Source organism: Penicillium chermesinum, assembly GCF_028974085.1.
Source record: "Penicillium chermesinum strain IBT 19713 chromosome Unknown utg000002l:1.0-5270490.0:1.0-5274688.0, whole genome shotgun sequence".
In the NCBI taxonomy this organism is placed as follows: domain Eukaryota; kingdom Fungi; phylum Ascomycota; class Eurotiomycetes; order Eurotiales; family Aspergillaceae; genus Penicillium; species Penicillium chermesinum.
This window is the reverse complement of record NW_026695312.1, coordinates 4,377,357-4,400,911: the sequence shown is the minus strand read 5'-3', so window position 1 is coordinate 4,400,911 and position 23,555 is coordinate 4,377,357. Positions and strand designations below refer to the sequence as shown.

Genomic DNA, 23,555 nt, shown 5'->3' with positions numbered 1-23,555 from the left:
TAGATTCCCCAGGGCTCCTGCAGACTTCTGGAGATCCATCTAGCCATCACCTTTCATCTTCGTCATCACCCTACTCACCTCACCTGGTCTCAAGCTTCACTATCTTCAACGAAAGTCAATATCTTGATTATCGAACATTGGTTTCTATTTTTCCTTCTCCTTCGTCCCATACAGCCTTTTGGGCAGTTATTAAAGCCTAGAGACGATCAAACGTCTTTCAACGGCCCAAACCCATAGCCACTGCATGGATCTCAACATCACTTATTCTCACTGGCCTCTACATCAGAATGGGAAAGACTTTCGCACGGGTTCATGCCGCTTCTGCTGGTCATTTTGAGCACGGCGACAAAATAGCACAGTGGGTCAAATTCAATGGCGGCCAATTCTCACGAGGAGTTCATTCTCATGTCACCCATCTCATTACCTCACTCGACGCTTACAAGCAGAATGTGGAAGCAGGTATTAAGCCATTACACCTCCTTTGTTTGAAGCAAGAGATATATACTAACATCACTTCTGATAATTCTAGTCAAAATGGCCAAGAAACTCGGCACCGTGAAAATTGTGACCTATGACTGGCTAGAGGACTCGCTTTTGCAAAAGTCCAAACGCCCGAAGGTAGAAGAGCCATACTTGCTTGAGAACCAATTTGGCCCGAGGGCCAAGAGCAAAAGCAAAAGATTTGGAGCTAAAGACGGAAAGCAAGTTGTTCGTAAGTTGATTCGCTTCTTGAATAGCATATGAATATTGCTAACTCCACCCGAAAATACAGGGGACCCCTTCTCCCAGAAGAAAGGGACCAAAGGTACGAGATTCATGAGTGCGCGCCGTATGATTAAGTTGGTTACACTACGGGATGGAGCTGACGCCCGAAACAGTCAAAGAGCGAATTTATAGGGACCCAGATACAAGCGAGGAATGGTCTGCATATCTCTTTCGCTCGGTGAAGCCCGGGGCTCCACGGGAGAAGTTCTCTCTTGCAGTAGGTCCGTTTGAAATGTCTAAATTTACAGTGACTAAACTCATTGCAGATTTTCGAAGACCACAGGAGCCCCCCTTCATATTCTGCCTATGCGAAGTACAGTCGTACTGGAACATCAGACATTGCCATTCTATCACCTCCAAGGAGCACACTTGAAAGTGCCAAAGACAGCTTGAAGAAATTCTTTGCTCAAGAAACTGGCAAAAAGTGGGACGATAGGTTCGACAACAAGGCTCCTCCACCGAAAAAGGATGCAGATGGGAATGATCTGCCTATGCACGAAGGATGGTATTCTGTGGAATACAAGAGGACTCTTTTAGGATCTTACATGATGGAACCTGTGCACATTCCCCGAAAGAGCCATCGGTTGTTCCCAGAGAACCTGAACATGACCCAGGAAAAGAGGATGCCAATGGTGCTAAGGGACGCGCAGAAAGCGAATTTGACTCTCAAGAGAGAAGCACTATCGGCACGAAGAAAATGGATGGATCGAGTTTATTCGAACACTAAAGCTTGAATGGTCGCAAACCCATATGAGGAATGACGGCCTGAAGGGATGTATCTGGGCTTTCCTAGTTCTGAAGGTTTGATTTTTCTCGTTAGCATTTCCAAAATTTCTCCGCTCTGCTCATTTTATATGGATGAAAGCCCTTTGAACTTGAAAGTGGCATGCATGGTTACTATGGCAGGCCCAAATCTCGAGAATTACAAAGTACTTATCCCAGCTTGAATTTGAGGTTCGTTCGGTTCGTCTCGCTCGTTGCTCTTGCTGGTATAGACCCGGGCGGTTGATTTGAAAATTCGTGGTATGACAATCTTTTATTGTGCCTTGATGCCTTGCAAAACCTATACGCCTAAGCCATAGTATACCGTAAAACTTTGTATGCCGTAATCGTAAACCTCACGCCAAGTCGACACCTGAATGCAAAATATGAACCTCTTAAAGATAATCCTTCTTCCGGCTGGTCCGGGTATATTGAGTGAGCGCCCATTCAATATCACCACTGGATCCTTTCTCCAGTGAGCCTCCGCGGATCTCGAACAAGCGCATTGTCATTCGTGGCCCAACTTCCGCAAGTTCAACATCACGATATCCAGTCTTCACAAAGACATGGTGTCGCACTTCAATACTGTCCTCCTTGTTCACAAAACTGACAACTCGGTTTCCAACCTTTCCTGGGTCGCGGGGAGGGAAAAGATGCTTCAGAATCTGGACAACACGGGCACCCAGCTTGGTCTTGAAACCCTCGAAGACCAGGTGAGGGTAGCTCTCTGATACAGTTCCACGAGCCGAGTTCGGGATATCTGCTCGGAGAACGACATTGTGCAAGGAGAAGCTAGCTGTCGGCCCATGTGGAAGGTGGGAGACGGTGAGAGCAGTAGGGGTACCACGGTGCTCGTGGAGCAGGAGCATATCGGTGAGGGCAGCAGAGTTTGCGCTGGAAACAAGGTCAGGCAGCACAAGGGTACCACGGTTCAAGCGAATGGAGGTCGGTAGAAGAAGACGGATCTCTTTTGCGAAGGCGCCGAGGCGAGCGGAGGGTGAACGAGATGTAGTGACTAGGGGTCGAGGGTCGATAACACCAGAGGTTAAAGCATACTCGTCGTCGATATCCATTTCCCCATCTTTCTCGTCTTTTGACTCATCAAACTTGAAATCTTCACGGAGAGCCTTATCATTCGCAATCGAAGGGTCTAACGGTTTGCCGGAAGCTAAAGAAGCTTTCAGCTGGGCTCGTTTCTCTGCAATTGATGCATCGCGCAGAAGCAATGCTCTGCGATAGAGGTAGTCGCGACGCTCTCTAGCTTGACGGCGCTATAACAAATTTATTAGAATATTTTATAGCATCGTAAGAATAACAGCAGCACATACCAGCATTGTGAAGAGAGATTAATCTCAGTGTAAAGTGCGAGAGTGAGCAGATCTACAATGCGGGTAACTTTTTTTTTTTTCTAATCTCCGGGGCTGCATTTGTGGTCCGCTGCGGCTGCCGTAGTGGGAGCCCACCGATCGAGAAAGTGAGCCGTAGAATGCGGAGAGGGTTTTTGTACAAACTCTTCCACTCTCTTTTCTTGGTCCTTTGAGAAACAGAGAGCGGGGCTTTGTGTAAGTGCCTCTTTGCATGACCTCACATGACTTCCTCACTGCTGACCATTCAATTCAGCAGCTTTTTACCCCAGGTCCTTTGCCCCTCAGGCACGCACTCGGGCCTTTGAACTACACTGGACGACCGGATTGTCCTCTACACTCCCTTACTTACGATCTCCATACTTCGTTGCTTGACTGCACATGGTCACTGCTTCACGTGGATTTGACTGGGTTGTTTTTCAGCTTGTGCTTTTTACGACTCTCATTTTGACTTAAACCATCGCAAAATGGATCATTACTCTTCGGCCCTCGGTGACGACGCTTCGCGCGTCGGAGACTTGGGTCCAAGGCTCAGGGACCTAGATATCGGCGGTAGTGGACCTCGACCTCGCATGCATGACGACGAAGACGACGGTTCCGACTTTGAGGACGATGACCTTGAGAGTACTGTGGGTGGACCGGCCAATGGAAACCCAAAGGGCGAGGGCTATGCTGAGGAGGACAAAGAGCTTCCTGAGCATGCTTGCGCGTAAGTATCGATAAGTCTGCGAAATTTGCATATGGCGCGATAAAGAGCTGACTTCAAGGGGCTTCTAGGTACTGCGGCATCCATAACCCGAGCAGCGTGGTGAAGTGTCTTCCTTGCAACAAGTGGTTTTGCAGTGCGCGGGGAAATACGTCTTCGTCACATATCGTCAATCACCTTGTTCGCGCGCGCCACAAGGAAGTTCAGCTACACCCCGCTTCGTCCCTCGGCGATACGATCCTCGAATGCTATAACTGCGGTACCAAGAACGTCTTTCTCCTCGGTTTCATTCCTGCCAAATCGGATACTGTCGTTGTTCTTCTTTGTCGCCAGCCATGTGCCGCTATGCCTTCCTCTAAGGATATGAACTGGGATACTTCACGCTGGCAGCCGCTTATTGAAGATCGGTCGTTCCTGCCTTGGCTTGTGGGTACCCCCACGGACCAGGAACAGCTCCGAGCTCGCCATCTTAGTCCACAATTGATCGCTCGACTGGAAGAACTCTGGAAGGAAAATTCGCAAGCTACACTGGAAGATCTCGAGAAAGCCACTGCCGTAGATGACGAGCCGGCACCGGTTCTACTGCGCTACGACGATGCTTACCAGTACCAGAACATTTTCGGCCCGCTCGTTAAGATTGAAGCCGACTATGACCGTAAGCTCAAAGAATCTCAATCGCAAGATGGCCTTATCGTGCGGTGGGACCTAGGTCTCAACAACAAGCATCTTGCAAGCTTTGTTCTCCCCAAGCTTGAATTGGGAGATGTGAAGTTGGCGGTTGGCGATGAAATGCGCTTGAAGTACACTGGCGAGCTTCGCTCTAAGTGGGAAGGTGTTGGCTATGTGATCAAAATCCCAAACAACCAGTCGGATGAAGTTACGATCGAATTGCGCTCCAAGGGCGATCATAAGTCGGTACCCACTGAATGTACTCACAACTTCACTGCCGACTACGTCTGGAAATCGACATCATTCGATCGTATGCAAGGTGCTATGAAGAACTTTGCCATCGATGATCAGAGCGTTTCCGGTTACATCTTCCACCGTCTTTTGGGTCACGAGGTTGCAGCAGCTCCCATGAAGACCCAGATCCCGAAAAAATTCAGTGTTCCTGGCCTTCCTGATCTGAACAGTAGTCAGATTAACGCCGTGAAGAGTGTGCTCCAAAGACCTCTTAGCTTGATCCAGGGACCCCAGGGACTGGTAAAACCGTTACTTCGGCTACTATTATCTATCACCTGGCGAAAATCAACGGCGGTCAAGTCCTGGTCTGTGCTCCTTCCAACGTCGCGGTTGATCAATTGTGTGAGCGCATTCATCGGACTGGTCTCAAGACGGTCCGTGTGACTGCTAAGTCGCGCGAAGATGTGGAGTCCCCCGTTGGATTCCTATCTTTGCACGAGCAAGTGCGCATGAATGATAGCAATATCGAGCTTGTCAAACTCAACCAGCTGAAGTCTGAACTCGGTGAACTTTCAAGTCAAGATGAGAAGCGACTGAAGCAACTCACTCGCGCTGCCGAGCGCGAAATCCTGACCAACGCCGATGTCATCTGCTGCACCTGCGTTGGAGCTGGTGACCCGCGAATCTCCAAGTCTAAGTTCCGGACGGTTCTCATAGACGAGTCTACCCAGTCTGCGGAGCCAGAATGCATGATTCCCTTGGTCTTGGGCTGCAAACAGGTTGTACTAGTCGGTGATCACCAGCAACTTGGTCCTGTCATCATGAACAAGAAAGCAGCCAAGGCCGGTTTGAACCAGTCTCTTTTCGAGCGTCTTGTCATTTTAGGCTGCGCGCCCATCCGACTGAACGTTCAATACCGTATGCATCCTTGTCTTTCCGAGTTCCCATCGAACATGTTCTACGAAGGATCGCTGCAGAATGGTGTCACTAACCAAGAACGTATTGCTCGCGACGTTGATTTCCCATGGCCAATGATCGAGCAGCCTATGATGTTCTGGTCCAACCTAGGTAACGAGGAAATCTCTGCTTCTGGAACCTCGTACCTTAACCGCACTGAAGCCACTAATGTGGAGAAGATTGTTACACGATTCTTCAAAGCAGGTGTGCAGCCCGCAAATATTGGTATCATTACTCCATATGAGGGACAGCGGAGCTACGTTGTCAGCTCTATGCAGGCCAACGGTACTTTCAAGAAGGAAAACTACAAGGAGATTGAAGTAGCGTCGGTCGATGCGTTCCAGGGACGAGAGAAAGATTACATTATCCTGTCGTGTGTGCGTTCCAACGATCATCAAGGGATAGGTTTCTTGAGCGATCCCCGTCGTTTGAACGTTGCCCTTACTCGTGCCCGATTTGGTCTGGTGATCCTTGGTAACCCGAAGGTGCTTTCCAAGCACCCTCTGTGGAATTACCTTCTGCAGCACTTTAAGGAACGGCACTGTCTGGTCGAGGGTCCCTTGTCTAACCTGCAGGAGTCTCTGATCCAGTTCAGCCGTCCTAAGCAGGCCTACAGAGGTCCACAGCGCTTCCAGATGTCGTTTAACCAAGTACCCAGCATGAACAACAGCGTGGTGAACGGACGCAACGGTCAACGTAATGAGTATCACGACTCAGGCTCTGTTATTGGTTATATCCCTGATGATGTTTCCTCTGTCCACTCTTCTGCTCTCGGCGGCGGTGTTGGCCTTCCTTCCGGATATCCGCCGATGTTCCAAAATTTCACGGATGCTTGGCCGTCTCTCTCCGGTCGTCGTCCCAATGGTGGCCGGGCAAAGGCGCGCCCAGTGTTGCTGGCGAGTCAGTTGCTGCTACCGAGTCGGATGTCACCGGAAGTATTGTCGACGGCAGGAGCGTCGATCAAGGTGGCGTTAGTCTCACAAGCATGAGCCTCAATGACATGACAAAGCAGCCCAGCCTAAGTCAGTCCGATCGTCTGAAGCGCTACGTGGAGTCCGGCGGGCGTGAACTTTACCGTGGCGGAGTCCCCGACAATGGCAGCATCTTCGGTGGCAGTTCTGCTAGCATTCGTGTCACCCGTGGCACCCCAGGCCACAAGATTCATGATGACGATGACGCACGCAGCGTATCAACTGCTTTTGCCAGCCAGGTCGGCGGTAACTACGACTGAATTAGATGCGTCAGTGTTGCTTTCCCTGGCTAGCCTGCTCTTGCTACCAGAAGAAGCAAAGTTTCGCTGGGAATATGAAACTCTTTCCATCAGATCTGCCAATCAGGACCTCACCGTCGTGGCCAAGGCCAGCTCGTTGGTATTCGGGCTCAGTTATCCTTGACAACGTACTCAGTGGACATTCGCCCTACGCCTCATCAGCCACCCAGGCAGGGCCCTCCGTCCAAGGCTACTGTCTTTCTTGCCCGTGAATTTAGACCTTGTGCGGATGTCGATGAACAGGCCCTTGACAGTCCTATCCTTGCCATTGCCTCAGTTCTTCAGAGGAGTAGGTTGTCGTCGATAGCCTATCTTGCAGCCTAGCCGCAAGCCTCTTCGGAAAGTCTTGGGCAATTTGAAAGGTTGCTTCGTCCGCTCGGGCTTTTTCCTCTAGCGGTTCGTTTTGCTCAGAACGCCTGGTCCTTCCCCCCTCCATACTGCTTAGTATTAAAATACATTCGTTTCTTTGATTCAGGTTCCGTGTCCTTGTGCGAAGTTTTGTAGTACTTCATTAACTTAGAACAAGGCTCTTTATTTTCTGCGTTCGTAGAATAAATGTAATAATCACTCGATTTCCGTCTCCTAATTTGAATGATGCATGCCGAATTTTTTTGGTGTGAGCTCGGGAACTCTTGTATATACTGTATGTACACCACCCAGCCAAAAGTCTGTGCACTCAACCCCATTACTATCACACTAACAACCACCCGCATTTTTATTTTTTTCTCCTACACTTCCCCAATGGCATCGATCACTATCGATCGGGAATGATATCTCAGCAAAGTAATAAAAAGATCTATATACTCGCCTGATCCTAATCTTATTAAACTAGTCTGGAAACTATTAAAATGTTAACTTTTTTGTATATTTAAAGACCTTGTATAGATAGGAAGATCTGAAGAGGATCTGGCTTATTTTAAAGAGTGTATTCATACTATATAGGATGTGTTAGACCAGACGAAGCTTGATATATTAATATTGAGTATAGGAAGAAGGATGGATAGATTGTATACCAACCAGGGTTATTGTACAAGATATTAAGCAAGAGAAGTGTGTATATAACTCTGACTATGCAATATATTAAATTTTAGTATGATCTAATAAGGATTGGTGGTGTAGGATATGTAATCGGGAATCTACCTCAGTATTTGATGGGGTAGGTGAAGCGGTATGCACAGACTCTTGCCCCTATTGTGGTTTGAAGCGCTGGACTGATCCGATAACAATCGGATCAAGTGCAGAATTGTCGTACATCATTTTCGACTTGCCTTGAAATTCCTCTTGGGCCATTTATACCCTCTAATCTTCTTAAATATCACCCTGGAGTCTAAATTGACCGTAGTAGTTTGGTCGCCCCCAACATGAAATCCCGCATTGAGGGCTGATATTCTTCTACTCGTACTTATATTCCCCGCCCCCAGTATCATCATCTTGGCTACATAATCACTGAGGGAGGAATAGTCTGAACATCACGGCTGTTAACCTAAACGATTACATGATGGAAATTCCACCGGACTCGGACTGGCGGACAGCAAGTGGCTCCTCCATGATCTCCATAGGAACACACCGACTCTTTGTATCGGTCAGTGGCCCTCCGCTCAACACTTCAGATCCGCTCATCGTCATTCTCGCCGGCGCTGGCGATGTCGCATCATCCTACATAGCCCTCACACAAGTCGTTGCCACAAAGGCCCGGATCCTGATCTACGACCGCTCTGGGCTCGGCCGCAGTGAGACAGGTCCGCCAAGTTTATCATGCTCGCCAGCCGTGACTGCCGCGGGCGATCTACACAGCCTCCTTCAGTCTATGAAGCTCTCTCCTCCCCTAATCCTAGTAGCCCATTCGTATGGGGCAATTGTTGCCCGCGAATACCTCCATCTGCACGCTGACGCCGTCGCCGGCATGGTCCTAGCGGACGGCTCGACGGAGCGTCAGAGCGACTATTTCCAGATCCCAGATCCCAACCTCGTCGCTGTGCTAGGCGATCTGCGCTTTGCCCAGGTAACAGGACTGCGGGCGCAGGCAAAGCTCTCGCGAGACGAGTGGCGAACGCGGGCAATTGATATTGCGCGCGGAGCAGCTGCCGCAGCGGCCGAGGCGAATGCGCTCGTGGTCGTATGCGATACGTTGCGCTCCAAGCGGCAGCTAGAGCGCAGGGCTCTGGGGGTGAAACCGCTTAGCGTGATCCGGTGTAATAGCCCGGGCGACTATGAGCGGATTTACAGCCGAGGCGTCGAGGTGGGGAATGGGTCTGACCTACAGCGGAAGGCGTTGAGGGAGCTTTTGGATCGGTGGCCTACGATTGATCGGGATCTTCAGGAAAGCCAGCTGGGGCTGTCGATGACAACGCATCTGGTGCATGTACCAGACTGCGGGCATAATGTGCACTTGATCCGTCCGGACGTGGTGGCAAGGGAGATCGGGTGGGTTTTGGAACATCTGCAGCCGCTAGAACAGAAGTTGTAGTTTGCTATGATTACTCTGTCTAGGACGCCTCGGGGCTCGGAAATAGAGAAGATTCTGCATTAGTGCTATAAACAGTATTGTTCTAGGGTTTCATTCGAGATTATCAGGAAGTACTTCTATGCTCGCGGATAAGACGTTTCTGGCATGCGCAGACCCCCTCCCCAAATATACTGGAGCCTATTCGCATTAGCGTTGGCCTCTCCACTATGATCTGCGGCCATTTAAAGGTTCGCTATGAATAGGATTAGCATAGCCATCAGATTCGCAAGCTTCTGCAAGATCTCAACCGGAAAGTTTGTTTCCCTGCGAGGGAAGTGATTCGGCAGATATTTGGTAGCCTAACGGCTGTCACAAATCCCTGCAAATCCCTGCAAATTCCTGCAAATCCCTGCGTTCAGATAAACTCTCCCCCCACGATCCACGACACCGCCACATGGAAGTAAGGCAGCCATGACTGGGCTTTTTGTGCCTTGGTGCCTAACGCTAATTTAGGAGTCCTCTTGGAACCTAGGTAACTACCTGAACTGTATGACTCATGGGTGGCCAACGCAGTGGAGCCGTCGAAGGTCAACCCAACCGGCACAGCTTGTCCAGTATAAAGACAAGGAATGGCCTGGGCAGAAATTTTACAGGAATCGCTGCAGAAACTCAGCTGCTCGGGAATCCCGTTGGAGAAGTTGACGACTCCAAGCCAAATCCAAAGATCTGACTGCGCCACAGTGGCGGATACGCCAAGCCCACCTCCGAGCGTGCCGGCTTACTTATAAAAGGCCCAGGGACGGAAGGGATGCCTCAATTTTCTACCTGAAAACTCTGGCAACTCCTCTCTACATCTAACTGCCCCCCCCCACCCCCCCTGCAATACTGCTTGATTTGGCCTGCCTTTCAACGATTCTGATCGAGTGTTAATCTATACTCTTTTCTGCTCCTAACTACACCCGCCTTATTCATCCCTTTGTGGTTGTGGGTGGTCGACGCGTCTTACCGGCTCTACTACATCACAACCTAAGTGTGGGGTCGAACGCGACATGGGCGACGGCTCTGACTATCCTAGCCCTCGAAGTGAAGCTCCTCACGGAGTTAATGCTGCCTCGGTTCTAGCTTCTGCTCAAGAGTCTCTTTCAATTGCCAGAATGAATGAGCAGCAACCCTCTCTCGCCTACATCGAGGGCGCGCGCCCGCGCCTCTCCGTGCGGCGCGCTCGTGATCCTCCCAAGAACGCCGACGGCCAGATCTACTGCGACCATCTGGATTGCCAGGAACATCCCCCTATCTTCCGCCGTCCCTGTGAATGGAAGTGAGTTTTCTCTAACCCCTATCCCGCTTATCTCAGTCATTAACAAGACCCCTTCTAGCAAACATATGGATAAACATGACCGTCCCTACAAGTGCTACGAACCAGGATGCGACAAAGTGCAAGGATTCACCTATTCAGGTGGTCTTCTGCGTCACCAACGCGAAGTACACAAGAAGAACACGGACGCCAAGAAGCCTCTGATGTGCCCTTATGCCGACTGCAACCGAAGCACTGGGAATGGATTTACTCGTCAAGAAAACCTCAGGGAGCACTTGCGCCGGCGACACATGCATACAGATGATGGGGGTGTTCCTTCGATTATGGTTGACATGCCTTGGGAACGAGCTAATGAACTGGAAGGCGTCCGCGCTAACTCCCTTCCCGCTACCGGTATGAAGCGCCGACACGAGGACTCCCCCCATCGGCGAGCTGCCTGGAACTGAGGAGAATGGTGACATCCACAACGAAGTCAAACGACTGCGACTGGAAGTCCAAGAGAAGGATCGTCGTCTGGAGGAACTTGAGCGCATTGTCGCCGGGCTCCAGCAGGCCATTCCCCAACCACCCCAGCCGGATGTCGACAGCCCGTCTCTCGTCCAGGCAATTCCTTCTGGACTGCCTCCAGCGGCCTCTCAAGTTTAAAACGCTTTTTTAACGCTGAATTATGACGGCTCTCTTGCTTTTACGGCCTCTTCACTTATGGCTTTCTATTTTCTTTTTTTTTATTCATGTGCATTCTACGGGCGTTCCTGGAAGGGTCGTTCCTTCTCAGGCTTCGGAATTTGCTTATTTGTTTTGCATCTGGGTTCTGTTCGGGATGGTCTCGATGTCCCCACCAACCAATTCGGGTTTGGCTACGGCGTTTTTACTTCACTTGACAAGGGGCCAGGTGGTGTTCTTTATCGTGGGTGTTACCGCTTTGTGTCACCTCATATACCCAGTTATTCCTTTCCCCGATTCTCCTCCCAGTTTGCCAATTAATCTCGTGATACAATCTCATTCTCAATCTCCTAAATCTTGAACTTTGCGTTTTCATGTTTCATTCGAGGGATCGGGCCCTTGTATTCGTATCGTAATATAATCGCCAACTGTGCCCTCGCGCGACATTCGAGGCTGAATGACCTCGACTCGCCCGAAAGGCACGCCCCTAGCCCTAGAAGATCGTCGGGCCTTGGTCCTAGTAATCAGCTATTATCGATTTTAGCTTAAAGAGGATTCATCCGCTTAGGTATTTCATGTGTACGCTACTAAGTAATGACTATTAGCAGCTTTCAAAGCTTACAGCCGTAGTGCTATTTTGCTTCAAACCACATGAACCGGATCTGATGCATTTCAATATTATATGACGGGGTGTCCGCCAGTAATCTTGTTCGAAAGCCTCGCCTCGCAAGGCAAATGAAGAATCAGTACGACAGTGCCTAGGCTCGAAACATATGGATACGCAGTGGTGTGATGACCTAGAAAGTCACCGAGGCTCACAACGACGAGTCCATCGTGAGTATGCACAATGTGGTGCCACAGGCCATTCTCACCCCACGGATTAAGTTAGACTCGAGGCACCTATCCGGCCGTCATGCAATATACTCTCCCTATCCAATGAGAGCAGAGACCGGTGATACGAGGTGATTTCTAAAGGGGAGAAAAGGCTATGTCGGGGACTCCTAATGGAGTAGCGTGGATTTCTAATAAACATCCATGTAACTAGTGTCCGCTGGCCAAAGCCCAGATGCACGAGCCAGGATTACCAGGGCCAAGATCCTGACCGTGCAGTCAGCCTGGGTGTACTTGTTGGTATCCCTTTGCGTGAAAGAGTACCCGATACATGCTTCATCTCTTCCAAATTCCCCATACATCCGGACCAGGCGTCTGCATGCCAAAGCCCTGCAATAAGGCCGCCAATACGGCTGTCAGGCACTCGACCCGAATTGCACATTGTTCGACGGTTTGTCGCATTAAGAGGCATTCTGGCCCGGTTTCCTTAGTTTGTGCTAGTCGTGGCCCCCGGTATGCCCCAACAAGGCGGCCGGCCCCTTCCGGGTGTCGAATGGATCGGACATATGCTCAGAATGACAAACCTACCCATTCAGAGCCCAAGGGTCGGAGTCCGCGGTATTAACTTGCAAAGTCCGTGATGACTGAACTATGCAGGTCACTCGGACTGTGGCTTACAGCGAACTATTTGACGCTCTGGCCCCCAAGACGAGGGTTGCGGGTCTCATTATATCTCCGAGTCTGGAGACTGGGCCTCGTGAAGCCTTGTTGTTCTCGCTTAGCGAGGATGATAGGCTGAAGCCCTTGCCTCGCTGATTATGTGACTCACGGAGCTCGTACCATGATGCTTGTGACATTTAGGTGGATATGCGCCACATCTACCACATCACGTGATGAGACATTAGTGCCTCATATATTGGGCGGCGAGGCTGACATGTACTACCCTAGTATGCGTCACTACTACCGGTATACATTGAAAATCCTATCCCAGGGAGAGAGATGCGATATTGATATCGTCATGTTATGTTTTCTTCGAGTTCGAGTGATTTCGACGCTTTGAGAGCCGAAGAGTACTAGAGGATGGCAGCCAGGAGTAGACTTCGGCATGGAAGACATATGAGTGCACTATCCTCCCACATAATTATTCCCACACAAGCCAATGCATAGACGGAGAATCAGCAAAAGCACGGAACAGCCGCATCGAGACGCGGGTATCGCGTCGGACCTTGGAACCTCCCAAGTTTTCTTACCTAATCGCTGATTGATCACGATTGCATGTAACCCCGCGATAGCTAACTCGCAGCTATTCTCAGAGCCATTGAGTCCTAGTGTTCGCGCATTTTAAACCTGTGCATGTCCTGAGTAGCTGAGCGAACCCTGTGGAGCAGTGAAGTGGGATAATTCTGGGGTTTGTTGACATATTGCGCGCCGCCCTAGAGCTCTTATCCTCTTCACCTCCACACATATCGCTTTCCAATATTTCTGCCACAGTTTTGAAGTCTCCTCTAGAAAGGCTTGCACTGTTGGAAGGAGGCAATTTCTATTGCTGTACAACAAACCTTCTTCTCTTTCAGCCTAGGCCTTCAGGCCTTCCAGCCTACCCAACTTGCACCATGTCGACTCGGAGATTCGTGGAGACCCCGATGTCGTTCGATGAGAACGCAACTTACACCCCAACTCAACAATACACAACGGTGTCAGGGGCACTTCCCAATGCGAATCCCAGCGCACGGTACGCGTTCACTGCTACTCCGCCTCTAAACAACAGTGAGACTGTCATCGTCGACAATAACAGATTCAGTCAAGCGTCGCATCAGTTTTCGGAAGGAGACTATATCCCTCCAGGATTCTTCCAACGCGCAAATCTAGACGGGTTTACCCGTCGATTTAATTCTTGCCAATGGACTTACGAGATGAGGCGGGAGGCCCAGCTGATTCTCCCGTTTCTGGCACTTGGCCCACAGCTTGCTCTACGCGACACGCAGAAGCTCCAGGAGCGAGGCTTCACTTTGCTTCTTGCTATTCGTAATACCCACTCTGCCCAGGCGCGTCTGGTGTCTGGCGAAAAGGCGGCCACAGAGCTGGGTATCATGGCCGATACAATCGATGTCCTGGATGGGCAGGAATTGATTTCTTCCTTTCCCCGCGCAATCAGACGAATAAATGATCATCTTGCGGGGTGGACGGGCCCATCCCAATCCAACTTCAAAATAATAGTGGGAACGGCTCTGTACCAGCGAGGAGGAAAGTGCTTATTTTCTGCGAGTCGGGTAATGACCGTTCCGCTGTCGTGACTGTGGCTTATATCATGGTCATGCTGAATAAGACTGCTCAAGAGGCAACTCGGCTTATCCAAGAGAATAGATACTGTGCTTCATTTGACGAGCCTATGAGGACTATCCTACGGTCGTTTGAGGATATTCTTGGCGCAAAGCGTGTCGTGGAGTCGGTGACGCGTTCTGCTAGCCGCTCTGGGGCCCTGAGACTCGAACCTCCATCTGCTGCGCAGGCTATTCATAGAAAGCGCAGTTTCGCAGATCGCCTTATTGAAGAGAATGTTGCGGATCATGGGGATATGGACCTTGATGATGAAGATGATTTAGCAGAGCGGAGGCCTCTTGCACCCTTTGAAGACCGTCTCCCTGTATAAATTGGCAAGCACTTCCTTCACGAATGAAATGACTTTGTATTAAGTCCATGTTCCATATTTGGGTATGTGTGGATTGCGCTTTCGAAAAGTCGCTTCCAAGACGGCTATACATTATGACGGCTGGGGACAAAGTATGGAGATTACCCAGATAGTCTTGCTCGTAGTATGCCATGCCATTGTTGCTGTGAGAAACCCTTGGATAGATTATTCAATGCCTGCTACTCTGTAGCATGAGATAAAACAGGGCAGGAAGTGTTTTGCAGGATGTTTTGCCCCCAAAGAGTAAAAAGGCAGAGTCAGTGTCAGCGTAAGGTCACAAGTGATAGAAGTTAATAGTTGAGTTCTCCCACTCAGCTTTCCAACTTCTTCTTGTCCTCGGACTCCTTCTTTCTTGTCAACTTCAACACCTGTCAACCACTGCATTTTCGATATTGCTTAAGCTTGTTCATCAGTCACTGGCGACCCGGGTCTCCCCTGGGTCTCATCCAGACCATAATAAACCTGTCCTTTAAGTCTCACTTTTTTGGACTCGAAGACGCGTCTGGGGCGGAGCTAATATCCTGAACTCTAAAGTTCCTCTTTTTCTTAACCAAATTGTGTACCATTCCAGACACACGCAACATGGGTCGTATGAGCCTCCGCGCCACGATCCGAGCGCCGGTGCGTTATGGCGATGATGTGGTCGATCCCAAAAACGCTGCTCTCTACAAATCGATCCGAGCGTCTCGCGAAGAAAATAATGACAGACGAGGATCTCCATCGCCACTTCCATTTGCCCACCGTCGTCCATCCTCCCCGAAGCCGACCTCCACTCCGTTCGATCCTACTTTGCCCCCTGCTGCGTTCCCATCTTTACCATTTGGCCCAAAGCCTGCCCAACAGCCCGCCGAGCAGTTTGCCGAGCATGAGGGAGAAGCTAATCAGAGTGATGAAGATGTTGATGAGTCGGACGATCCTCTGAATCTTTTGCCATGGAACCAACTGGAAAATCTTCGTTCCAGCAACTCTGAACATAATGTTACTTATGTCACGAATATGGAGAATACGGCTCCTTCTCCCAAAAATGGGACCCGTGTGTTTGAAGATAGCGATCTTGAAGAGCCAATCGACGACTCGGAAAATCTTGGCGCAAAGGTATGTGTTGACCATCGCTTATATGGAGGCGAAAGAACCGCGATTCACTAACATGATAGCAATAGATTATCAATCCAGTGTGGAGTGATATACATCCCGCAATTCAACTCGAGATTGTTCAAAATATTAAGAAAGAGGCAAACTGCAAGCAACTTCTCGACAAGCTCGATCTCACTGATGAAGACGTGAGCAAGTACAAGGCTTATCTCTCGACTCGGGTCCAGCAAGATCGGCGAGAGAACCTTCGTCTGGCTGAGATGCGTTTCATCCAGCTACAACATCTATTGGCATTTGACAATAGTGATATCAAGAATCACAAGGTGCCTCTGCAGCTTGTACTCCGCCAAGTATCGAAGAAAGCTCAAGACAGTTTGAAGGACACAATATCTGGATCTGTCCATGTCAACTTGTGTCAGTCAGTGGATGTCCTAGTAGCCAGGCAGTTTTTGCTACGACGGGGCCTCTCTAAAGCATTCGCCGGTGAATGGGGTCATGGCATGGTCGAGTTGCAAGAATCCGTGGAGCACGAACATGATGAGCCGGAGATATTTCAATGGAAAGAAGACCTGACAGGAAAGTGCGAGATCGAGTTGCAGCAGATCTCCAATCGAACTCGATATTCCTCGCCTCCTGACACGCGGGCCGAGACTACTTGGACACGAGAACTGAAAGGTGAAAAAGGCCCAGGTGGAGTGCAATACGTTAACCCACGCGACCTGTACCTGCAGGATCCTGAAACCAATGTACCGGTCCATCGTTCGAATGCTTTGAGCAGGGGTCACCCATCGAACTGGCGCCCACCCAGTGACCGCGGACTGGAGCGAGTTTCACCAAGTTTCCGCGCATTTGTCCGCCCGCCGCAGCAAAGTCCCAAAGGTGAACCACTTAGCTTCTCCCCAGACAAAATCAATGACTCTAACGGCGGGCTTCGATTAGAAGTTTCGGCTGGAGGACGCGCGGTGGTTCGTCATCGAATCATTAACAAAGGAATTCCCTATGAACATGCCCTCCCAAGTATTGAACAGACAGAATCCCTGGAGCAAACCGAAACTATCCCCGAGTATGTCCAAACGACGCCCAGCCGCGCTCCCGCACGGCATGAAGAAATGATCGACGAGCCTGTTGGCGATGGGACTTCCTCCATGACATTCCCATATGTTAGCGCCGCGCTCGAGAAGCCGTCTCCACCCACGACCAAAGTGCCTCTGATGCGCGTGCTGGCGCCAAGCTGGAAGGTTTTTGCTATGGACCACACCATCGCCCAGCGGCGCTTTGAAGCTGCTATTAATGAAGCTCATCTGGAATCTATTCAGGCTCGTGAGAAAGCCCGAGAGGCCCGCGAGGCCCGCGAGGCCGAAAATGAGACCAGGACTCAGAATCTGCCTCATGTCAACCGTATGGCCGCGCGCAGTATGTCTCCCCAGTGTGCAGAAAACGAGAAAAATGCGATGAGTGCTGTCCGTTACGCACCTCTGATCGAAGGCACTCCCGTTTATGGTTGTTCGAAGATCGGGGGAGATGGGGATACTCGTATCTGCTATTCCCCCTCGAATTTCACATTCTCGGCTCGTCGGGAGTGCTGGGGACACAGAGGGCGAAAAACCATTTCCGTAATTTTTCGCCTATGCTTACGGGCTCTCCGTATGCTCCGCACTCGGAGAGTCAGAATAAGCTGGACGACTTTTTTCTGGAGACGGGGGAGAGCTTCCCGCCCTTGAACCCTGTCGAAGATGGCGAGCCCCTTGATGAAAGCTGGCTGTCTGAGTGGAGGTGTACTTGTGGCTTGGATTCAGAGCTGGGACTCAGTGATCATCACGAGCCGAGTGATTGTTTGGATTTAGAGGCGAAGGAGACGACATCGTCGGTCGCTGGTACGGAGCATGAGCCTGGTGATAAAACGCATGTTTACGAGGAAAGCCAAACTGAAGAACTCACTGATGACCAGGAGAAACAGGTTGTCCGAGGAAGCAAAATTGAAGACTCCGAAGGGGTTGATGGAGGTGATGGAGTGCTGGATGAGGTCATCTTGATTCAAATTTACTAATTGTGAATATGCGAGAGAATCTAACGGGCACAATGTGGAGGATGTTGCTTTGAAATTGAGGAATATGCGAGGATATGATTTTAATGAAACATGAGAATATGGATGGAGGAAATTTTGATTGGATTTGAGAAGCAGTGGAAGGTTCTAATATCCAGGTGAGGACGTGGTTATTTGCCAGGGGAAATGTACTAAAAGGAAGAACGAGAACTCAACTGTACGATAGCAAAAAATTGTGGTCTAAAGAATTCCCCTTCTTTAAAGAACTCCCCCTTCTCTCTACTAGTTAGTAATCTACTATTAGTCACAATGAAATATCAATATCAAACCTGCAAAATCAGAAGTGTATAAACACAGCATTCAGTTGAAAGAGTAAAGAACTGGGGGTTCAACAGATAAGCCGAAATTCAGACCCATGGCGAGATCCCCTAAGGAGCGCCTCCGATTTCACCTTTGACCCGAACGCTTCTCATTGGGTGCAGCAAGATCACCACATGGGCTTTTGTATACCTCCCAGCACATGACACTCGTTGACTAAGCTCTGTATCAATAACTACCTAAATACTATAGTTAACTAACATATAATCTAGCACCAGAGCGAGGGCTCGTCACAACAGCACGGCTGTGCCGTTTAGCGGTTTTGGGAATGTTCTACCGGTAGTCCTAACTCTGTGATCAAGCGACTAATAGTAGGAGGACAACAACAGTAGCAGCACCAAATTCGAGATACTAAATATACAGCCAGATTGACCCCCAAAAGCAACTCCTGGCTTCCCCATTACGTCAACTACGGCGCGGCCAATTGCTCCCACAGTGCCTTCTCCAGGTAGACCCGAGCTCGGGGGTTTCCTAGTGTGGTGCCCGACCTGGGCATTGTGAAGGATATCGGATATGCCAGTGCCCGCCCTGATCTTATGCAGCGGTGCGTCTATGAAGAGGCTCGGGGACAGACAAGTCGTACGTGACCCATCTATTTTGTACCTCCAATCCTCGGTGGAATTCCTGACGCTAGAGATGGCCCGTCTCGTCCACACGGGGCCCGAGGAAGAGCTGTCAATACTCGGCAAGCTATCCTATTTACATGTTGCCTGTCCTTTCAGAACAACTACTAGTATATAATACAATCTCTTGCTCCTGTGCTATGAATGACGTCTTTGTATGACTCGTCAGGCTTGTCTTGAAATCGATCTCGATCTGGGTGTCGGATCGACGTAATTGCCATTACCACTTGGTCCGTGCGGTGACGCGAAAATCCGCGCGTGGCACGCGCTTCCAGTCTTCATTGTTCATCCCAACTTGGAAGGTTATAGAGGTCTTTGTTCTTTGCTGAGCCCGATTTCGACCTCCAGAGATCGGGTTTCTGTGCTTGTCTCTCGTTTGCACTTTCTCTAAGACCGGAAGCCGATCCAGGGGGTTCTCGTCTCCAAACAACGCCCCTATCCCTATCCACGCCTTTAACCCCCCCTGTCGAGTTCATTTACTTGGTCCACTGCCAATTCACACCTCTTTGATTTCGATCTCACATAATGTCAAGTGCCGAGTCAACCGTTGATTCCCCGGCTGGTACCTTCCAGCCAGAGTCAACGGCCGCCTCATCTCCTGTCGCCGATGATGGCAGTGAGGGTGCTGAAGCCGGTTCCACGGAAGCGGACCAGAAGGATTCCTCAGGGTTGGAAGATCCTGAGGCTGTTGACAACGGGGTCAAAGCCCTGATGCATCTCTTGCAAGCAAGTAAGGTAAGTATGCAGGCGTCTATTATCGATAGCCTCAGCTATCTTTGCAGGAAATCATGAGAAAAGCCTCTAACTCTTCTACAGGTGTTCTCCTCAATCATGGAAGAGAAAATGCGAAGTCAGCAGGAGGAAGTACAGAAAAGAGCTTCTCAGAAGCAACAAGATCAGAAAGATAAATCTGGGACTAAGCCAGCGCCCGCACCACGTCGTCAATCCCGTCGCAATGCCGAACAAGATGCCACAGCAGAGACTACAGATACCGCCCGCCCAGCCAGCACGAAGAAAGGGCGCCCCAAGAAAATTGCGAGCAAAGAAGGAGGCTCCATTGCCAGGTTTTTCAAAAAAAGCTGATGTCGAAGTGCCCGAAAAAAATACGACGGTGCAAGAAGCCCTCGTTCAAGCAGCGGATGAATTCGAGGCCAATCCAACCGCTCTCGGAGAGCAAGATCTGGTGGCTACCCAGCAGCCAAAGCTAGTTAGTGGAGGTCAAATGCGGAAGTACCAGCTGGAAGGCCTCGAGTGGCTTAAGACACTCTGGATGAACGGTCTTTGTGGTATCCTCGCGGACGAGATGGGCCTCGGCAAGACTGTGCAGGCAATTTCCATGATCGCTCACATGAAGGAGTCTAAAAGCAATGGTCCCTTCTTGATTGCTGGGCCACTCAGCACGGTGGGAAACTGGATTGAAGAAATTGGGCGGTGGACGCCAGGTATCAACGCTGTCAAATATCACGGTAGCAAGGAGGAACGTGCTGAGTTGCGCAAAAAGCAGATGCAGGTGAAAGACCAGAAGAAGGCGGACTTCCCTGTTGTCTGTACTTCGTATGAGATTTGTATCAATGACAAAAAGTTTTTGAGCCAGTACGATTGGCAATACATCATCGTGGTGTGTCTTGGTTGGGTCACTCGATACGGATTGTACAAATGCTGACATATTTCAGGATGAGGGCCATCGTTTGAAAAATTTCAACTGTCGACTGATCAAAGAGCTCCTGAATTATCGCTCTGCTAACCGTCTCCTTATTACGGGGACTCCTTTGCAAAATAACATTTCTGAGTTATGGTCTTTGCTTCATTTTCTGCTTCCACAAATTTTCAATGACCTTGACAGTTTTCAGAGCTGGTTCGATTTTTCATCTGTCCTTGACGAGAAGGGACAAGAAGCAACAATCGAGAAAAGGAACCGGAATCTAATCTCGACCATGCATGCGATTCTGAAACCCTTCTTGCTGCGTCGTGTCAAGAGCGATGTCGAGCACTCGTTGCCCAAGAAGCGCGAGTATATTTTGTATGCGCCTATGACAACCGAGCAGAAGGATCTGTACCGCGAGATTCTCAACGGCACTGGACGGCAGCACCTCGAAGCGAAAGCCCTTGAACGCATAAACAAGGAAACTGAGGCTAGCGGCAGCAAGACACGTGGAACCAAACGGCGGCGCGAGAGCAGTGAGTCCGGTTCTCCTGTTAAGCGGACGAAAACATCTCCACAGTCAAAGCGAGGCGATTCCGGCAGACGTCGTTCTGTCAAGACATACAAGGAAATGAGCGACCGCGAGTTCAATGCACGATTGCGAAAGATTGATCGCGGAGAAGAATTGGATGACGAGGAGGATGAGGTCGAGTTTTTACCCGATGATACCGAGCTGGAAGAACTTCGTCAGAAGAAGAACCTTGACTTAGCAAGTTCGTGCTTATCAATCCCCTTCCCTTTCTTTTCGTGTTCAAACAGGTGTTAACAATTCCAAAGAGAAAGAAATCGGCCACAAGAAGATGCAGAACCCAGTCATGCAAGCCCGCATGGCTTGTAATTCCCCCCACAACTTCTACTGGCCGTGGAAAGGGGATGTCGACGAATCTCTGGTATCTGCTTCTGGTAAAATGCAGCTATTAGACAGACTCATTCCTTGCCTACTTGAGAAAGGCCACAAGATTTTGATTTTCTCGCAATTCAAGGTCCAGCTGGACATAATCGCTGAATGGGCAACCACTCTTCGATCCTGGGAGTGCTGCCGCATCGACGGTGCTATGTCGCAGTCAGATCGTCAGGACCAAATCAAAGCCTTCAATACTGATCCGGACTTCAAGATCTTCCTTCTAAGTACTCGAGCAGGTGGCCAGGGGATTAATCTTACCGCGGCTGACACGGTCATTTTGTTCGACTCAGACTGGAACCCTCAGCAAGACCTTCAGGCGCAAGACCGCGCTCACCGTATCGGCCAAAAGAAGCCAGTCATTGTGTATCGTCTTGCAACCAAAGGCACTGTGGAGCAGACATTACTGGAAAAGGCCGACGCTAAACGACGCCTGGAGCGGCTTGTTATTCAAAAGGGCAAATTCCGTTCGCTTCTGGACCCGAATTCAAACTCTCACGACTTTGACGATATTCGCAAAGCTCTCGGAGAGGACGAGTTCGAGCGTTTCGATGTCGGGGCCGGCTCTTCTGTCCTCTCGGACGAGGACTTGAGCATTCTCACTGATCGTAGTGAAGAGGCATATGCTCGGAACGAGAAGGGCTTGGACCGAACTGGCGCAGCTTTCGTGTCCGTGGAGACTAAGGCTAATGGGAGTGAAGCACTCATTGGCTAATACATGACCTCCATTTACCAAGTGTATTCGTATTCTGGCGACATGAGGGTCAGGCCTTAAGTAAAGATGAATACTCTGTGCCGATAGTGGGCAGCATTAAAGCAACCACGATATTGGAAAGAGTGACTGAGTCTTCCATTTCATTGGGACGGCAATTTCAAAAGCAAGCCAGACAATCATTCCATCTGCGACTCACCGAGTTTCATAATCTCAAGGTTAAGCCCAATAACGACAGAAGAGGAGCCCGTTCCCGACGAGATTACAGAACAAATTATACCCAGGAATAGAGAACCAGTTGATAGGCAGAATATCAAGCCTCTTGTAGCTCGCTAAGATCGACTATTTACAAGAGCTGATCACCGATCCTGCTTAAACCCTTACGGATGATAATTATCATGCTTATCCCACAGGGCGCTCCACCACTTTAGTATATACAACAACTTTATAAACAAGAATTTATCTCTCGTAGAGCTATAGAAGACCTTTCATTTTCGGACCCCTTCGCCTAAGAAGCCAGTATCTCTTGCTATAATAATACTATACCATCCAATGTATCTACTAGCGTCGATAAGTTAAGCAGGGCGCCCCTAATAGACCTCCCCATCTTTCCATCCCAGATTAGTTGTGTAAAAGTCAGACCAAATCGCAAACATCAGATTGATCGAAAAGCTGCCGATCGAAGGAATCGGTTCATCTCTGCCCTGGACAGCAACCTGCTCTTTAAGGAAGTGACCCGCAAGCAATTTGTTCCTTGGCCGTATTTTCCATGCCAACCTTGTTAAGCAAAAGTTTGCGGCATGAATTTGGCCCGGGTTTCTACATAACCGCATGTCTTGAGTACACACTTGGATATACAGGACACAGCGGTGTTGTTGTTTGCCAATATGGAATGTAGTTGTGTACGCTTGGCGCATATCTCGATCCTCGTCCTCGATAATAGAGTTGATCGATTCGATATACAACACCCGCGCAAAAGTCTGTGTGCACTAGGCCCTACTACCATCACCCTAACAACCACCCACATTTTTATTTTTTTCTCCTACACCTCCCATAATATCGATCACTATCAACCTAGAATGATATTTTAACAAGATAACAAAAAGATCTGTACTGCGAAAGATATATAGGTTTAGTTTAAAGAGCACGGGATGTAGGTTAAAAAATTAGACTGTATATGTCACGGGCCAGGGCCCGATGTTGATCATGTAGGATACGTGACCTTGGCATACTAATGGCGGAGGACTGGTGTATTGAACTCCTTTTCTTAAGTTTATCGAACACAGTTCGTGGCCTAGTATAGATTGAGTCAAGTCTTACTTTAGCCCTTCACAGTATACTCGCCTGATCTTAACCCTATTAAACTATATCAATGGCGACGACGAGGCAAACATCCTCCAAACGACGCGAACCCAGCGACCACGACTCGATA

General features: G+C 49.6%; 8 protein-coding genes across 8 annotated transcripts; 7 read left to right on the top strand and 1 right to left on the bottom strand.

The window, feature by feature from the left end:
* Nucleotides 1–287: 287 nt before the first annotated feature.
* N7468_002519 (BRCT domain protein) lies at nt 288–1,499 on the top strand (the record flags this gene model as incomplete). Its single annotated transcript, XM_058471816.1, has 5 exons — nt 288–459; nt 530–712; nt 773–805; nt 879–982; nt 1,032–1,499. 5 exons carry the CDS (start codon nt 288–290, stop codon nt 1,497–1,499), a joined length of 960 nt encoding a protein of 319 aa, XP_058334957.1.
* Nucleotides 1,500–1,922: 423 nt separating this feature from the next.
* N7468_002518 (snoRNA-binding rRNA-processing protein IMP4) lies at nt 1,923–2,861 on the bottom strand (the record flags this gene model as incomplete). Its single annotated transcript, XM_058471815.1, has 2 exons — nt 1,923–2,798; nt 2,856–2,861. The coding sequence occupies 2 exons, from the start codon at nt 2,859–2,861 to the stop codon at nt 1,923–1,925; spliced, it is 882 nt and encodes a 293-aa protein (XP_058334956.1).
* A 497-nt stretch (nt 2,862–3,358) lies between these two features.
* Nucleotides 3,359–6,688, top strand: N7468_002517 (putative regulator of nonsense transcripts; the record flags this gene model as incomplete). The annotated part of the gene is given in 4 exon segments (XM_058471814.1): nt 3,359–3,600; nt 3,669–4,755; nt 4,776–6,344; nt 6,359–6,688. The coding sequence occupies 4 exon segments, from the start codon at nt 3,359–3,361 to the stop codon at nt 6,686–6,688; spliced, it is 3,228 nt and encodes a 1,075-aa protein (XP_058334955.1).
* Nucleotides 6,689–8,225: 1,537 nt separating this feature from the next.
* N7468_002516 (alpha/beta fold hydrolase) lies at nt 8,226–9,194 on the top strand (the record flags this gene model as incomplete). Its single annotated transcript, XM_058471813.1, has 1 exon — nt 8,226–9,194. The coding sequence occupies one exon, from the start codon at nt 8,226–8,228 to the stop codon at nt 9,192–9,194; it is 969 nt and encodes a 322-aa protein (XP_058334954.1).
* Nucleotides 9,195–10,222: 1,028 nt separating this feature from the next.
* N7468_002515 (putative C2H2 transcription factor) lies at nt 10,223–11,133 on the top strand (the record flags this gene model as incomplete). The annotated part of the gene is made up of 3 exons (XM_058471812.1): nt 10,223–10,491; nt 10,550–10,853; nt 10,921–11,133. 3 exons carry the CDS (start codon nt 10,223–10,225, stop codon nt 11,131–11,133), a joined length of 786 nt encoding a protein of 261 aa, XP_058334953.1.
* Nucleotides 11,134–13,595: 2,462 nt separating this feature from the next.
* On the top strand, nt 13,596–14,632 carry N7468_002514 (dual specificity protein phosphatase family protein; the record flags this gene model as incomplete). Its single annotated transcript, XM_058471811.1, has 2 exons — nt 13,596–14,161; nt 14,200–14,632. The coding sequence occupies 2 exons, from the start codon at nt 13,596–13,598 to the stop codon at nt 14,630–14,632; spliced, it is 999 nt and encodes a 332-aa protein (XP_058334952.1).
* Nucleotides 14,633–15,253: 621 nt separating this feature from the next.
* On the top strand, nt 15,254–17,810 carry N7468_002513 (uncharacterized protein; the record flags this gene model as incomplete). Its single annotated transcript, XM_058471810.1, has 3 exons — nt 15,254–15,766; nt 15,880–17,256; nt 17,433–17,810. 3 exons carry the CDS (start codon nt 15,254–15,256, stop codon nt 17,808–17,810), a joined length of 2,268 nt encoding a protein of 755 aa, XP_058334951.1.
* Nucleotides 17,811–19,333: 1,523 nt separating this feature from the next.
* Nucleotides 19,334–22,126, top strand: N7468_002512 (putative SNF2 family helicase/ATPase PasG; the record flags this gene model as incomplete). The annotated part of the gene is made up of 5 exons (XM_058471809.1): nt 19,334–19,543; nt 19,625–19,672; nt 19,734–20,426; nt 20,482–21,223; nt 21,288–22,126. The coding sequence occupies 5 exons, from the start codon at nt 19,334–19,336 to the stop codon at nt 22,124–22,126; spliced, it is 2,532 nt and encodes an 843-aa protein (XP_058334950.1).
* Nucleotides 22,127–23,555: the final 1,429 nt, after the last annotated feature.